At 44.6% G+C, this 15936-nt stretch overlaps 1 protein-coding gene across 7 annotated transcripts in view; it reads left to right on the top strand.

The window, feature by feature from the left end:
- FAM120B (family with sequence similarity 120 member B) overlaps positions 1-15936 on the top strand; it is an 82806-nt gene that overhangs the window by 16561 nt on the left and 50309 nt on the right. For all 7 annotated transcript variants that reach the window (XM_077757396.1, XM_077757400.1, XM_077757399.1 and 4 more), the window contains exons 4-5: positions 5095-5196; positions 13199-13371. In XM_077757396.1, coding sequence (XP_077613522.1) covers positions 5095-5196; positions 13199-13371 — 275 coding nt within the window. The remainder of the gene's footprint in view (positions 1-5094; positions 5197-13198; positions 13372-15936) is intronic.

Raw genomic sequence — 15936 nt, 5'->3', positions numbered from 1 at the left:
ATACTTGCGCAACTTTGCTCCCAGAAGAGAGGTCTTCGTTCCATACAGAAGATCCTACACCGTGGAGCCATGTGTCTGTCCTTTGGGAATAGCAGAAGACCAAGTTTGGTTATGTCTTTTTTCCGTTTTTCATATAAAATGTTACAAGCTTGAAGGGAGTTACACTAGTAGAGAACTTTTCTCAAGTTCTTACCTTACTCCTTTGCACGTGCAGCCTGGCAAGTCAAAGTTCGAGAAAATCAGCCTTTTCTTTAGGGAATTACCAAACTCTATTTCCTTTTCTCTTTTTCTTGATTTTTAGACATCTAAGAAGATTATTTCATTTCAATTCAGACACATCAGATTTTTGCAAATGTGTCTGCTGTAGTTTCAAAGTGCAGGCCAGATTAAGACCTCTGAAATTTTGTTTTTCCTGTTTAAACAGGGTTTTACTTTTTATAATTTTTAAAGTTTTTAATTGAAGTGTAGTTGACATACAGTATTCATTTTAGGTATACAACACAGTGATTCGACATCTATATAAATTAAAAACCATTCAGCATGATAAGTGTGGTTACCGTCTGTCACTATACAGACTTATTCCAGTATTATTGACTACATTACCTACACTGTACTTTCATCACCATGACTCATTTATAACTGGAAGTCTACTTCCTAACCCCCTTCCACTATTTCATCCACCCTCCCCACCCCCGCCTCTTCTCTGGCAACCAGCGCTTTCTTCTCTGTATTTATGAGTCTGTTTTTGTTTGTTCATCTGTTTTGGTTTTTTTAGATTCCACATACAAGTGAAATTATATGGTACTTGTCTTTCTCCATCTGGCTTATTTCACTTAGCGTAAGACCCTCTGTGTCCATCTTTGTTGTTGCAACATTTCCTTCTTTTTTATGGCTGACTGATATTGCTGTGTGTGTGTGTGTGTGTGTGTGTGTGTGTATCAGGTCTTTATCCATTCGTCTACTGATGGACACTGGGCTGCTTCCATATCTTCGCTATTGTAAATAACGCTGCCACAAACATAGGGGTGCACGTATTTTTTCAAATTAGTGTTTTCATTTTGTTAGGGTATTTACCCAGAAATGAAATTACTGTATCACATGGTATTTCTATTTTTAATTTTTGAGGAGCCTCCATACTGTTTTCCATAGTGGTGGCAACAGTTTGCATTTCTACCAACAGTGAACGAGGGGTTCCCTTTTCTCCATGTCCTCACCAACACTTGTTGTTTTTGTCTTTTTGACTCTAGCCATTCTGACAGGTGTGAGGTGGTATCTCATTGTGGTCTTGATTTGCATTTCCCTGATGCTGAGTGATGTTGAGCATCTTTTCATGTGTCTGTTGGCCATCTGGATGTCTTTGGAGAAATGTCTATTCAGGTCCTCTGTCCATTTCTTAATCAGATGGTTTGATTCCTTGGTGTTGAGTTGTATGAGTTCTTTAAATATTCTGGATACCAACCCCATATTGGATATGTCATTTGTAAATATCTTCTTCCATTCAATAGGTTGCCTTTTGGTTTTGTTGATGGTTTCCTTCTCTGTGCAGAAGTTTTTTAATTTGATGAAATCCTAATAGTTTATTTTTGCTTTTGTTGCCCTGGCCTCAGGAGACAGATCCAAAAGAGTATCACTCAGACCAATGTCTAAGAGTTTATTGCCTATATTTTCTTTAAGGAGTTTTATAGAAAAACTTCTGAAATTATGTGGTACCCCAGATAAAGGGTAAACTCTAGGGTTTTCCAGCAATATCTGTTTCTTTTAAGAGGATCTCAGGTAAGACTTTACATCTAGCTCTGGGTTTTGGAAGGAATGCAGAGCTTAACTATGTCTGTAGGAGGGATAATTTGAATTAAAAGTGAAAATGCTGCCATCCGAGTATTTAGATTTCGAAAAGTCTTTTTCCAGACTACAAAACTTAATTTTTGTAAATGTTGACAACATTTTCTAGCTACTGTGCACCATCCTCGTTCGTACCCTCTCGTGATAGGGGAAGGAAGTGAGGGTGCACCTTGGGTGTCCCTGTTTCCCAGCAGCTCACAAGGGGAGCAGCAGAGCGCCGGAGGACCTGCAGAACTCGCCTAGTGATTTAATGCTCCTTTACTTGCCCTGAACCTCAGAAAAAGTACTCATTTTAATATCTCTGTCACTTCCTGTATCCTGGCCCACAACTTCAGATAAAGTTCATTTAGGGAGTGAAAGTTCAAATCAGCAGGACTGTTTTAACTTTCATCCTCTGGCTAGTTAATTTGTTATGTGATAATAAGTGAAGGTCTTCATATTCAAGCCTCTGCATAGTCAGTAGCTGACAGGTACTGCATTTTCAGCAGCGTGGTTCACTCGTTCCGTGACTGTACTGTGTGGTCAGTGAAACTCACTGGATTTAAGTCAGTCACCTTAAAAGCAAAAGGTTTTGTTCTCTGGCTAATTAAGAGATACTTGGTTAAGGGTTAATGTGGACTTAACCCTCACTGGCCTAAATTATGGAGAAAGGAAGGAATTTTCTGTCTGTGCTGATCTGAATTTTGGAAAAGAGGAAAGGAAGCTGGTGTGTCTGCTGCTCTCCGGCCCAGTGTGTGCCTTTCACAGAGGCAGGGTTTATAGATCCTGTTGAGCTGGTCTCACTGGGCAGCTCTTCCTGGATTATACCTGAGTAAGTGACTACCGTGTGGCCTTTCTCTTGGAATATTTGTCCAAAAACTGACTTCTCTAGATCTTAATAGGAAAGGAAATAAAAGAAAATCTACATGGTGGTGTTTAGTGAAGGATCAGTGCCTATCACGAAACTACTTTCTTCTCATGTTACTTAGAATTAAAACTGAGAAGTCAACCCCAAACCCTTCTATTTAGAGATTTGGAGCAGTTTTAGATGAAAGGTGATATAAAATGTGGTTTTGTAAATGTTCCAGTACTTTCTAAGGAGACAGTTGGCAGACTAGGTGTGTGACAGTGTTCGAGTGTCCTCATCCGGCAACACAGTGAAGTCCGCTGAGGTTTGTCTTGGGTGTGAGAGAATGCTCTTCTTCCGGAAATAGCGGCTTAGACCACCATTCACTCAGTTGACTGTTTTTGAGTGTGATGAATACCTCAGCCAAGAGGATTATGTAGAAAACGGGTTGGGTGTCTTTGTTTTTTTAGCAGCCATAAGAATACTATTCAGATTTTTTTTCTTTCTGGGATTTAGGCTAAGTTGAATGTGTTTGTTAAAGTTAACAAGCATCTGCCCTGGGATCCTGAAGACGACTCACTTCTGGTTCCAGGAGCTCGGTCGGGTGGGCAGCGGGGGGAGTGAGCGGGCATGTGCAGTGCCCGCCAGAGAGCCGCGGTGGGGAAGCACGCAGGTCTCAGTGGAGGGAGGGTGGGGGGAACATGTGGAGGTGAGAAAGGGCACGGTGAGATGGAGGACGGGAGGTGCTCCAGCCGAGGAGCAGGACGCGGGCTGGAGCTGGGGTCCTCGGGCCCAGCTGAGCTGCACGCTGCCCCGGGGACTGGGGAGCCAGACACCCAGGAGTGCCGTAGGCCGCTGCACGCAGCGCCGACCGCAGGGCAGACGGCGCGGTGGGGCGGGGCTTGCCGCGCGCTCCCAGGTCTGCGTGCTGATGTTGGCACCTCGGGCTGTCACTGTGCGGTTTTCATTAGGGTGAGCAGCCTGGTCTAACTCTCATTGTGAAAAAGCAAACACCAAAAAGCCTGCATTTACATGGAGAATGGCTTGGATGGGGGGAGTCTGAAGATGGTCTAAGCGGGGCCGAGCCATGTGGGGAAGGAAACCAGACCTTGAAGGGTCAGGGGGTGGTCAAGAGGGCCCTGGGAGAGGGGAGGCAGGCAGGGAGGCAGGAGGTTTGGGTGCTGGAGAGACAGCACCTGGGGACCCCAGGCTAGGGGAGCATGTGGAGTAGGAAAGCCGCCTTCCACCTTTGTTCACGGAGTAATTAGAACAGAAGACAAACTGAATTTTTTAAATTTTTTTTAAACGTTTATTTATTTTTGAGAGAAAGAGATAGACCGTGAGTAGGGGAGGAGCAGAGAGAGAGGGAGACACAGACTCTGAAGCAGGCTCCAGATTCTGGGCTGTCAGCACTGAGCCCAGCGTGCGGTTTGAACTCATGATAGTTGAGATCGTGACCTGAGCCAAAATTGGATGTTAACCAACTGAGCCACCCAGGCACCCCATAAACTGAGTTTTTTAAAAATAATTTTAATGTTTATTTATGTTGAGAGAGACAGAGACAGAGCGCAAGCAGGGGAGGGGCAGGGAGAGAGGAAGACGCAGAATCTGAGGCAGACTCATGAACCACGAGATTATGACCTGAGCTGAGGTTGGTCGCTTAACTGACTGAGCCACCCAGGTGCCCCTAAACTGAATTTTTAATAGCAATTAATAATCCAGCGTAGAGAATTGCCTGTTTTATTTACTTTTTAACATTTATTTATTTATTTGTTTAGAGAGAGAGAGAGAAGGCAAGTGAGCACACACACATAGGGGAGAGGGCTGGAGGGGGAGGGGAAGAGAGACTCTTAACCAGGCTCCGTGGTTGGCGCAGAGCCCCACATGGGGCTGGATCCCACAACCCTGGGGTCTTGACCTGAGCGGAAATCAAGAGTCGAATTCTAAACCGACCGAGCCACCCAGGTGTCTCAGAAATGCCTTGTTCTCTTATTCTTGCCTGCTTTTTGAGTTGTCTAATGTAATAACGGTCTTGATCGTTGCATGAAATAATGAACTGAAGACCCGAAAGGATCGTCCTACTCCCAGTTTTCACTAACTGCTGTGTGGAGCAGCGTGAGGCCCAAGAGGAAGGACATTATGGGAACCATCTAAGTGGTCACCTCTGCCCTCCATCGTTGCTTACGTACCCACGTTATCCTGCCGGCTCCCCCACCCCAGAGGTTATTGCCCTTGTTGAAATGCGATTGGAGGTTAGGGAATCCACTGTTGGATGCCTGAGGTCCTCTCGGTGACCTTGGATGTGAGAACTCACTGTACTCACCAACCTGAAGTTGGTCCCCAGTGGAGCTGTGGGTCTGTCACACTGTTAGCCTGGTGACGAATGTTGAGACTCACGCGCATCTATTGACCCAGCTGTCTCTCCTCAGATGGCGCCAGCCCCTGCCCCGCTGTCAAGGAGTGGTTTGTGTACTCTGGGAACCCACTGCGGCACCCGGACCTCGTCAGGCCTCTGCAGATGAACGTTCCAGGTACAGACAGCTTTGCTTTCAATAAATCACTCATCTGTTCACCGCATGGTGATGTAAATCCAATAACGGATCCATCGTGGAAACATGTTTTTCTAGAACTGTGCTTAGACCAATTTTCATCCTAACCCTGGGCCCAAGAGAGTGTGCCTGTCTTATAACATTGAAACATAGCTGGGAGCAGTCTGGGCCAGTCTGCCGCCTGACTGCCTCACCCCACCTGTGCCCTGCTCATGGCCCACGCTAGCGGGAGCGTGCCACCCCAAGGGGAGCCGCGCTCTGGGGCCGAGCCCATTGCTGCCAGGTCCGCAGACCCCACCCCTGGCTGTCGCTCAGTAAACATCTGCTGAATTCACAGGGCTGGGCTCTTGATATTCCGCTTAAGTCGGCTCTTGTCTCCTCCCTAACACTGGAAGTGTGTTTTGATGAACTGCAAAGGCAAGAGAAAGGGAAGTTTTTTCAGCTGGAAAAGTAAGTTTTCCTTTCATGAGTGTTATCTTAAAATCCTTAATGGGAGGGAAGGAAAAAGAAAATCCACCTAGAAATTAGCTGAAGTCCTTTCTTCCCGCAATTTCTTGGTGCCCAGACAAGAGCACAGATTTAGGACTGGGGGTGGCGTTCTACACAGAGTAAGGTCCAAGAGGAGGAGGGGGTGAGGCTTTATTTTTAGTGTCCCTTGTCATTGTGTCAGAGAACAAATACTGTCTAAAACTTTGATATTCCATTTTTGTATGCATTAAATTCTCTCATGCCACCATTATTTCCATCACACAGGCTTGTAGTTTACCAAATAAGGATGTGGGCACTGCAGAGCATTTTCTTATAAATGGAATTGTACTGGGGGAGAAGGTGAGGAAATACTATAGAGAATGTTTCCTTATTCTCTCAGTCAGTGATATACTCACCCCTAAAAAGGTACTTATCAAAACAGAAAAAAAAAAAGAACAAATGAAGATGAATTGACATTTGTTTTTGTAGCAAGAAATATTTTGAAAGGATAGCCAAAATAATTTTTCAGAAATGTTTTATTATTTGCATCTTATTGTATCTTTCCAAAAATAATATGAAAGGAAATTATTATAGTTTTCTTCATGGTTTGAATTAAAGAGAATATCTGGCTATTCATCAGTGTATTATAAGTTAGTTTTAAAGGCCACTCCCTAAAATGTTTTAATAAACTCTGGAAGTCATACAATTATCAGAGACTACTTCTGGGGCTTATGCAAAAAGTCTCCTTGGCACCACTGGACACAGGCTCTGCTTGTGATGAGAGCCGTGCAGGGCGGCGTGCCAAGCTCTGCTCTAGAAGAACTCGTGCAGGGGGCCGTGTCCGAAAGGCCCACCCATCTCCCATTGCTAGTGACGTGGGTGTGGCCCTGAGCTTTTGCTCCTGATAATTTACATGTGTGACTGTTTGTTTATGCTTATGTTAATAATGATACAAAAATGACAAGATTTTAAGTTTATGTTTGAGAGAGAGAGAGAGAGAGAGAGAGAGACTAACTCTCAAACAGGCTTCATCGTGAGTGCCGAGCCTGCCGCCGGGCTCCATCCTATGACCCTGGGATCATGACCTGAGCTGAAATCGAGCTGGGCACTCAACCGACTGAGCCACCCCGCCCCCACCCCCTTTTTTCTTTTAAAATTTTTATAATATTTTAAAAATATTTGATATTTTTCTGTATCCCTGAGGAAACATGCCAAACAGTTTTTGAACTAAAATGGAGGACCAGTCACCGTCCATGTTTCTGTCACAGGCATTTTCTTTGGCTGAGGCTGCGTGTTGTTAAAAACCGTGGAACCCTTTGGCCGGTGCTCTCCTTCCGTCCGCATTGGAGGACTCGACACGGGCAGGTGCCTGTCACGTGGGTGTGACATGGCCCTGAGGTCTGATCGCAGCCCTTGTTCCCAAGCGGGGCCAGCAGTGTTGTCGGTGAATGAGCATCACCTCAGGACACACGTCTGATTTTTCTTGTTCTCCTGAGAGAGTTTTAAACAGGTTGTTTCCATAAATGTTAAGTGTTCAGTGAGTCTCCTGATAGACCACGGTGTTCTTCTCTTAAGAAAGGCTTTCTTCTAACAGCACATTTGGCACATTTGGTTTAGCTTGCTTTCCTAAATAGTAGAAATAAAAAAAAAAAAAAAATCACAAGATATTTTTCAACAAAATGGAAACAGGGGAGTAGAAAATTATAGAGGAGGGGCGCCTGGGTGGTTTAGTCGGTTAAGCGTCCGACTTTCGCTTGGGTCATGATCTCGCGGTTCGTGGGTTCGAGCCCCGCGTCGGGCTCTGTGCTGACTGCCAGCTCAGAGCCTGGAGCCAGTTTCAGAGTCTGTGTCTCCCTCTCTCTCTGACCCTCCCCTGCTCACGCTGTCTCTCTCTCTCTCCTAGAAATAAATAAAAAATACTAAAAAAAAAAAAAAACAAAAGAAAATTATAGAGGTTACCTAAAAAGGAGAAAGAATTAAAATTGACCAGCCAGGGAGCGGAAAAGTAAATGTCATTACTGCCATATTTTCTTCAGGGAGCTCACTTCCCTTCCTTTGCAGAAGTATGCAGGTGGCACACAGTCAGATGTATGTGCACATGGTGTGCTCACGTGCCTGATCTGTGTTAACATGATCATGCGAGTTAGCGTCTCTCATTCATCTCGTGTCATGTCCTGAGACCTGCTGTTTCCAGTGATGTGAGAAGGGTGGACCTTGGACTCTATAGCTTCCTTTCCCTGGAAACAGCTCTTGAAGAGTCTGTGGGCAGGCAGCCCATTCTCTTCTTCCTCACGTACCAGTGTTCCCCACTTCGTGGAGTGAGTCTTGGAGCGAACAACAGGCAGGCATTGGAAAGAGCATTTTTATCTCCAGAATTGGAGATTCTTCTTTAGACAGAGGAGTAGTGACGGTCTTCCCTGCTCATTGTCATCCTTTAGTCCTCATAAGCGTACCCATATTTTAGAAACCTGGGACAACTGATTACAGACATCTAACAGGCAATTTGTCAACCTGCAATTTTTGTCATGTGCTATTCAAGAATCAGTAAGTGGACTTAGTGCTTCTGGCTATATAAGGACATTTTACTCACCAAAATCTTGCAGGTACTCTTAGGAGACTTGTATAAAATGAAATGAGTTGGTGAAATGGTACTTTCCCTAAAAGAAAGGGCTGTGTTTGACTCCTGCCCTCATTTGCTGGGCAGTGTAGTGAAGCTTTCTTATTCCAGCCCCTCTTCTATATGCTGTTGGCACTTTTCATCTTGACGCCTGATGTGTGCAGATCAAGAAAGCCTTGTCAAACGTTGGCAGCTTCTGTGGGTGGTGAGGAGGAATCCCCAGCTGCCATCCAGGCGCATGGACCCACACCTGGCAAGGAGATGATGACGGGGCCGCCGCTTCTGGAACCGCTGCCTGATGTCATGGATCAAGAGAAATGGGTTTGGGAGCCTTGGTGGTGCAGTCATTTAAGTGTCTTGATTTCCACTCGGGTCATGATCTCACAGTTGTGGGATTGAGCCCCGTACTGGGCTCCTTGGGATTCTCTCTCTCTCCCTCTCTCTGCTCCTCCCCCACTGTGCACACATGCTCTTCCCTCTCTCTAAATAAATAAATAAGCATTTTTAAAAAAGAGAGAAATAGGTTTAAAACCTCGATTGGGTTTTCTTTTCATTTTTAAAAATAGTTTGAAGGTTTGTCGAGTAAATGTGTTACAAATACACATTTGAGTCATAAGCCAACAGTTGAATTTCACACTGACTGCTTTTTATAGCCACATTCACCGTATTGTGAATGCGTTAGGTAGATGTGGTACAACAGTGTCGTTTTGCAAGCGTGAAATTAGACACTTCATCCATGTACATTTAGACTAGAGCTTAATATATTGAGATGTTAATGCATTCTACTCTGTTTATAGCTGAATGAATGTGGGGTTTTTTTGCTCTTTATAAATAGACTCTTGAAGTTTATCGAGCCATAGTGAAGATTCAGTTCGCAGATGAGTCCTCAGGGTTTTTAATTTGTTTTCTTTCGGCCGGGGATGCTCTGTTAAACAAATATTCATGTAACTCAAACTCATAGACAAGCTTTCACAGGTAGCACGAGACCTAAGATGTATTTCATTTGGAGACCTCTTCATCAGTCAGTCCTGACAGTGGACACAAGCCCAACAGGTGTATGGTTTTATCACCCCAGCAGTGTGCAAGGGAAACAACCATAAGATAACTCTAAAACGCAGCTATTGAAATACATATTCCATATAAAAAGCATAGAGCATGGCCATGGCTTAGAGTCCCGGGAGTGTTTTACTCACTCCCTTGTGTCGTTGCTGTAGAAACAGAAACAGGACCATTGCTCTGTTACTCATGAGGCACAGCCAGCAGCCCTCTGCCAGGGGTGGGTCGTCCAGGTATCTCTCGAGAAGGTCTTCACAGTTGTCATTCACAGAGTGACTTCCTTCCCTGACCCTCTGCCCCACCCTCTGTGGCTCAGGTCCCCCGGAGGGCTCCCAGGCTTTCCTGACCATCTGTTCACACAAAATCTTCTATGAAGTTATGTAACTAGGTTTTTGAGGCTCATGTGTTTTAGATGCAGTGCTAGTTGTTGACCTAAAGATGAGAATGCTTGTTTAGGTATGTGGCTCTTTGAAACATCCCAGCTGCCCATGGAGCTCTTGGGGAAGTGTAGGGACCGCCCTTGATCNACCGCGAGATCATGACCTAAGCGAAAGTCGGACGCTTAACCGACTAAGCCACCCAGGCGCCCCTTTTAAAATAATTTTTTAAATGTTTATTTTGAGTGAGTGTGTGTATAGATGAGTGGGGGAGGGGCAGAGAGAGAGAGAGAGAGAGAGAGAGAGAGAGAGAGAGAATCCCAGGCAGGCTCCAAGCTGTCTGCACAGTGCCCAACATGTCCCACAAACCATGAGATCATGACCTGAGCTGAAACCAAGAGTTGGATGCTTAACCAACTCAGCTACGCAGGTGCTCCCAAGTTAGGTTTCTTTAAAAAAATTTTTTCTTTTCATTTTATTTATTTTAGAGAGGGAGCACATGAGTCAGGGAGAGGGGCAGAGGAAGGGAGAGAGAGAATCCCAAGGCTGCCCCACACTCAGCACAGACACTGATGCAGGGCTCAGTCCCACAACCCGACCCAAAGTCAAGAGTTAAACACTCAACCAGCTGAGCCACTCAGGTGTCCCTTAAACTGAAATTACTGACAGTGTCTCGGTGTTAGGCAGGCCCAACCCTCTTCAGTTATCATATCATGGTTAGAAACCACTTTGACTAGAGTGAGTTTACAATTAGAAGAGAACTAATGTAAATGATCCTTCAAAGAAATTCAGCCCTTATGGCTTAAGATGATGAAATCTGTCAACTGAGGAGTAAATCTCTGTGGACAGCACTTAGGAAGAGGACCAGCCTTGAAGTTATGGCCGTTATGTAGGGTCATCAGAGGGTCCCCTTACAGCCCAGCGAGTACTGCTTGTGGCATAAAATGACGACAGCCCCAGAATCTGTGGTCTTGTATGAAAGACCCTCACATTCTGGAGAAGGCTGTGGAGGTGTCTTATCTCCCGCAGTAATATGCAGACGGGTGTTCAGTACCTAGTTCTTGATTAAATAATTGAATTTAGAATTAAAGTTCTCTAATTTCCAACAACATGATTTTTCAATCTGGTGGTTTTCTATAATCTATTTTATCATTAGACCTCAAGAACCAATTTATTTATTATTGGTAAGTTATTCTTGTTTGTGTAAATGATTTTTTTAGCTGTTTGGGGGGTTTTTGTTGTTGTTGTTTTGGTAGGTTATTTTTGTCTGTGTAAATTATTTCTTAGCTGTTTTGGGAAAGACTTTTGCATGGTATTCAGACTTTGCCTGGACTGGAATCACCTGGAGGGCATTACAGCAGAGTGCTGCCCGCTGCCTCCTGGGGTTAGAGCCAGTAGGCCTGGGGGCCCAAGAATCGGCAGTTTTCACAAATCCCCAGATGATGTTGAGGCTGGGAGTAACTGCCATCTGCATGTCACTGTGTGTCACTGCCACTATGCTTGGCTCTGAGTGCATCTTATGACTCTTACTCTTTCTGTATCAAACTCTTACGTGTAAGCAAATGAAACACAAGGTAAAATCTTCCTGCTGTCCGTCCCCTTGCACTGTAATGGGGACGTGCCCTCTTAGCTGGGTGTGTAATTGTTTTACATGCACTGAAAAAAGGACCAGAAGCTGTATTTTAAAATATGGCAATATCTGAGTGGTAGGTAGGGTTGTAGATGATTTTTATTTCCTTTTGTGCTTTTTTCCAAAGTTTTTTACAATGCATGACTTCTAGGAGGCAAGAAAAATGTTTTTCACCTACTTTAGTATATTTGAAATAACTGTGATAATGATAGCCATCCCTTACCTTAGGCCAGGGCTTGGCAAACATTTTCTGTAAAGAGTCTGATGTAAATATTTGAGACTTTGGGGGCAGTGTGGTCTCTTGCAGCTACCCAGTTCTGCATTCAGTCTGCGCAGGGAGCCTCAGCACAGGGATGGAGGAGTGCGGGGCTGTTTCGATAAAACTTTATTTAGGGACATTGAAGTTGGCATTTCATATAATTTTCTCACATTGAGAAATATTTTTCTTTAGATTTTTTTGTCAGTCATTTAAACCTCTGAGAACCCTTCGTAGTTTTTGGGCCTCCAGAAATAGGACGAGCGGGATAGTTTTCCGGAAAAGCAGGTTTCTGAGGAGTCACACTGACCCTTGTAGACCGTCCTGGGGTAATTGCTCTGTCTTATTATGTAGTGCAGTGGACTGCATGGGGTTGGGTTGGGTTGGGGTTTGGTTTGGTTTTGCCAGTTATCTTTAGTATTTTCTTTCTTTTAAGAGAAAAATGAGTTTTTTTCCTCTCCAAAATAATGATAAATGTTTTTTGATTGGAAGAAATACTTCAGCCGTTTCAGAAATGCAAGTGACTTTTGCTGGGTTGTTTCACTTTTGATGGTGGGAGATACACAACTGAGCATATTAAATAATACTGTGAGATACATAAATAACACCGTGAGATATGTAAATAACACCGTGAGAAATGTAAGCAGACAAGGAGAGCTTCCTTTCTGAGTCATTTAATTCTCATACCATTTGGTTACCGGGTTTTAGACCCCAGCCGTTCTGGCTTTCCAGGCATGGCCCTGCAGAAATGCCCGGCAGCGGCCCATCCAGGGACCTGGCTCGGCCTGGAGTCCAGCTCTGTCCGCAGGCACCGCCAGACGACCGTCCTTCCTCAGGACTCACTGTCATTTGTTGTGATTTAAGTAAATGAGTAATGATTGTCTCTTTTTTAATTTTAGTTTAATAATTTAAATGTATATGTAAAGTATAGAAATGAAACACTAAAAATGGTATGTTAGGAATTTTTGCATACTGGTTACAGGGATCTGCTTTGGGTGCCCTGCACCCAAGCCTGCAGTTGTGCAGTGCACACTCCAGGGCACTCCAGGGCATGTAGAGCGGGGCTTTCTGCATGTTGAACCCAGGAAAATGTGGTTTTTACATTTATATCTGTCTCTGCAACGGGTTCTTTTTACGCTGAAGTTCGGAAACTGCTGGTTTAGGGGAATAAGAGAACAAGCTAACAGGGTGAGTGGTGGCCTTTCCACCAGCGTTTCGTGTGGCTGTGTTGTTTCTCACACCCTGAGATAGGCTCTTTGACACATACTCTGAAAAACACTCCTCACAGTGCAAGATGCAGCACAGGTAGGAAAAAAGCCTTCATTTCCCTCGGAGCATAGCCCTTAAGAAAAGAAGAATATTCTCAATGAAGTACATATGTGCAGGCCTTTTAGGGTTTGTTTCTTTTAACCAGGGAGGTCCATCCATGTTGACTTTCTAGTTCTTTCACCCCCAAAGCCCAGGGATGTCAGAAAGAGAAGAGATTAGTGTCTTTTATCCTTTTATGTATTTTTACAAGAAGACGTTATAACTTGGTGGTGCAAATAATGATGATAAATGGACTTTTTAATTTTACCTAGGAGGAACACCTAATTTGAAGTTACTGTGGCTGAACCAAGACCCAGGGTTACAAGTCCGCCGTGTGGACGCGCTCCTCGGCTGTTTCGACCTTTCCTCCTCAAGAGAAGAGCTGCAGGCAGTGGAGGACCCCTGGAAGGCATTGTGCTGCCTCTTGATCTACCTCTTCGTACAGGTAGCCTCAGCTCCTCGTTCAGGTGCCGCAGTGGCTTCTCACCCCTGCCCTTGCCTTTCGTGAGGGTGGCGGTCCGGGGNGCCTGGGGCTCTTTCCTGTGTCCTCCTCCCAGCGTCCCGCCGAGTCTCTAAGACGCAGGTTCGTGTGGGCCTGGAGGGCTGCGGTCCAAACAGGTTTCCTAGAGGCTTGGGAAGCCTTGCAGGGGAGGGAACCTGCCTTCACTTGGCTGATGCTTTCCAAGCACTCTGACCCATGCTGTGCCGCCCTGTTGCCATCACTGTCTGGGAGGTGGCTCCTGTCCTGGGGTCCAGTGTTGTGGCGAGAAGGCCCACGGCTCCTGGCAGATCCCTTCCACTGTCCAAGTCACGCTCACTCCTTCATCTCCAGATGTGTGCTGAGCATTCCCCTTCGCCTTCCAGCCCAGGCCAAGGCATGGTTACTCCCTGGGGTTACTAGGCCATGTTACATCATGGGAAACAGGAGGCGTGCTTTGCAGAAGGGCCCAGTCAAATGTCCACCAGGACCGTTGTCACCAGTGTGCGTCCTCCTTGCCCGACCAAACCAGGGGTTGGAGGCCTCTGGTTAGGGCGCAGTGCTAGGTCTTGACTGGTGTTCCTCAGCAAGTTGGACAGTTTGTTTCTTTAGTTTTACACTTAATGTGTGAAAATTATAAAGGCCCATGAACATATTTGCCTTTAAAAACAATTTTTTTTAAGTTTAATTATTTTTGAGAGAAAGAGACAGAGACAGCATGAGCAGGGGAGGGTCAGAGAGAGAAGGAGACACATAATCTGAAATAGGCTCCAGGCTCTGAGCTATCAGCACAGAGCCTGACACGGGCTCCAACCCACAAACTGCAAGATCATGACCTGAACCGAAGTCAGACATTCAACAGACTGAGGTCCCCCCAGGTGCCCCAGTATTTGCCTTTTTAATAGTTGCCCATGTGCAGGTAATGTTTAGACCCACCTCAGTGAAGGAAGGACCAGGTCACTCCCTCTCCCACTTTCCTTCCTTGGCTATATTATATTTAAATGATTTTTGTCTCACTTCTGTCACAGAACAATAAAAAAGACCATTGCAATCACTTCTCTTTCTTTAGCCTGTTTAGACCTCCCATACTCTCAACCCCTTCAGGCCATCTTGCCTTCTACTGTGGTCTCCATATGTGATGGATCTTGGGTCTCTTTCTTTCTCATAAGCATCAGATTTTTCCCTTGGCTGAAGTAGAAAGTGACAGGACTGATTCTCAAACCTGAATTCACCTTATGAGTTATTGATTGCCATTAACACACTTACTCTTATTGTGGGATTACATTTCAAGGGAACATACTGATTTTTCTGTTTCTTTTCTAAATTTTTATTTTGTCTCTGCCAGTCTACAGCTAGTTCTGAATTTTGCATTTTGTGAAAATGTGGTATGGTTAAGTAACTCTTAGAGATTTCATTGTTTCATTACTGGTTTCCCATGCACCAGTGTAAACTTTAGGTTTTGCATTACTGGTTTTTTTTAAGCTTTATTTTTTTTTAATGTTTATTTATATAGTTTGAGAGAAAGAGTGGGGGAGGGAGGAGGAGCAGACAGAGAGGAGGAGAGAGAATCCCAAGCAGGCTCCACACTGTCAGTGCAGAGCCCAGCATGGGACTTGATCTCACGAACTGTGAGATCATGACCTGAGCCAAAATCAAGAGTCGGACTCTCAACCGACTGAGACACCCAGGTGCCCCACATTGCTGTTTTGAGTAGAACGTTTTGTTATTCGTGCCAGACTTAGAAATATAAATGAATGGAGGATGGATTGTTAAGTGTAAAACTGCTTTTCTTTTGATATTATTTATCACATATGCACGCAATATCAGCTCATATTTTTGGCTGCGAGGGGGCCATAGTGGGGACTGGGAATGGTGGGTAACCAAGAGCTGCAGTTTCTCTTCCAGAGACATTCGTGTGTTTTCTTCCTAATACCTGTGTGCATGTGGACAGTAACTTGTGGGACAGAGTTTGAATTACTTTTTCAGCACAAGAGACAGGCTGTTGGACCCAGTGACGGTCAATCATCACAGCTCTGTGTTGTCACTTGTGCAGGTGACTGTGAGTTATGAAAATCCATTTCCAGCAGAAAACAGTCTAGACCACACAACATGTTGATTGTAGGTTTACATCTCGCATATTTATATAAACCTGAAGCAAATAAGCATCTTCTTTCTGTAACACCTTTAAATAAAAATACTTCTAGTGGGAGTCAGCATGAGGTAGACCTGTTGGTTGGACTTAAAGGGCATGTTTAAATGTAGACTTCTTAAAACTGAAAAACAATGAATTAACACATCAGTGACATCTCTGAGACGAAGGTACTAAAATGCATTCATGGCCTCATTATTCTCTTAGGTTTCATAAGGCTAGAAAGATAAATTTATAAAAATGTTATATTTTTATACAGTTAAGCTTAAGTTAAATGTTTTGATGGACAGCGGGTGGCATGGAGCCTGTGGAGAAGCTGAGTGGTCTCCTAACCTCCAAGTTAGCAGCAACACTTTTCACGTGAAAAGTTTATCTGGGAAAAC

The sequence above is a fragment of the Crocuta crocuta genome, unplaced genomic scaffold (assembly GCF_008692635.1).
Source record: "Crocuta crocuta isolate KB4526 unplaced genomic scaffold, BGI_CrCroc_1.0 scaffold506, whole genome shotgun sequence".
Lineage (NCBI taxonomy): Eukaryota > Metazoa > Chordata > Mammalia > Carnivora > Hyaenidae > Crocuta > Crocuta crocuta.
Note: the sequence above shows the minus strand (reverse complement) of the source record. Positions and strands in the feature narration are given on the sequence as shown.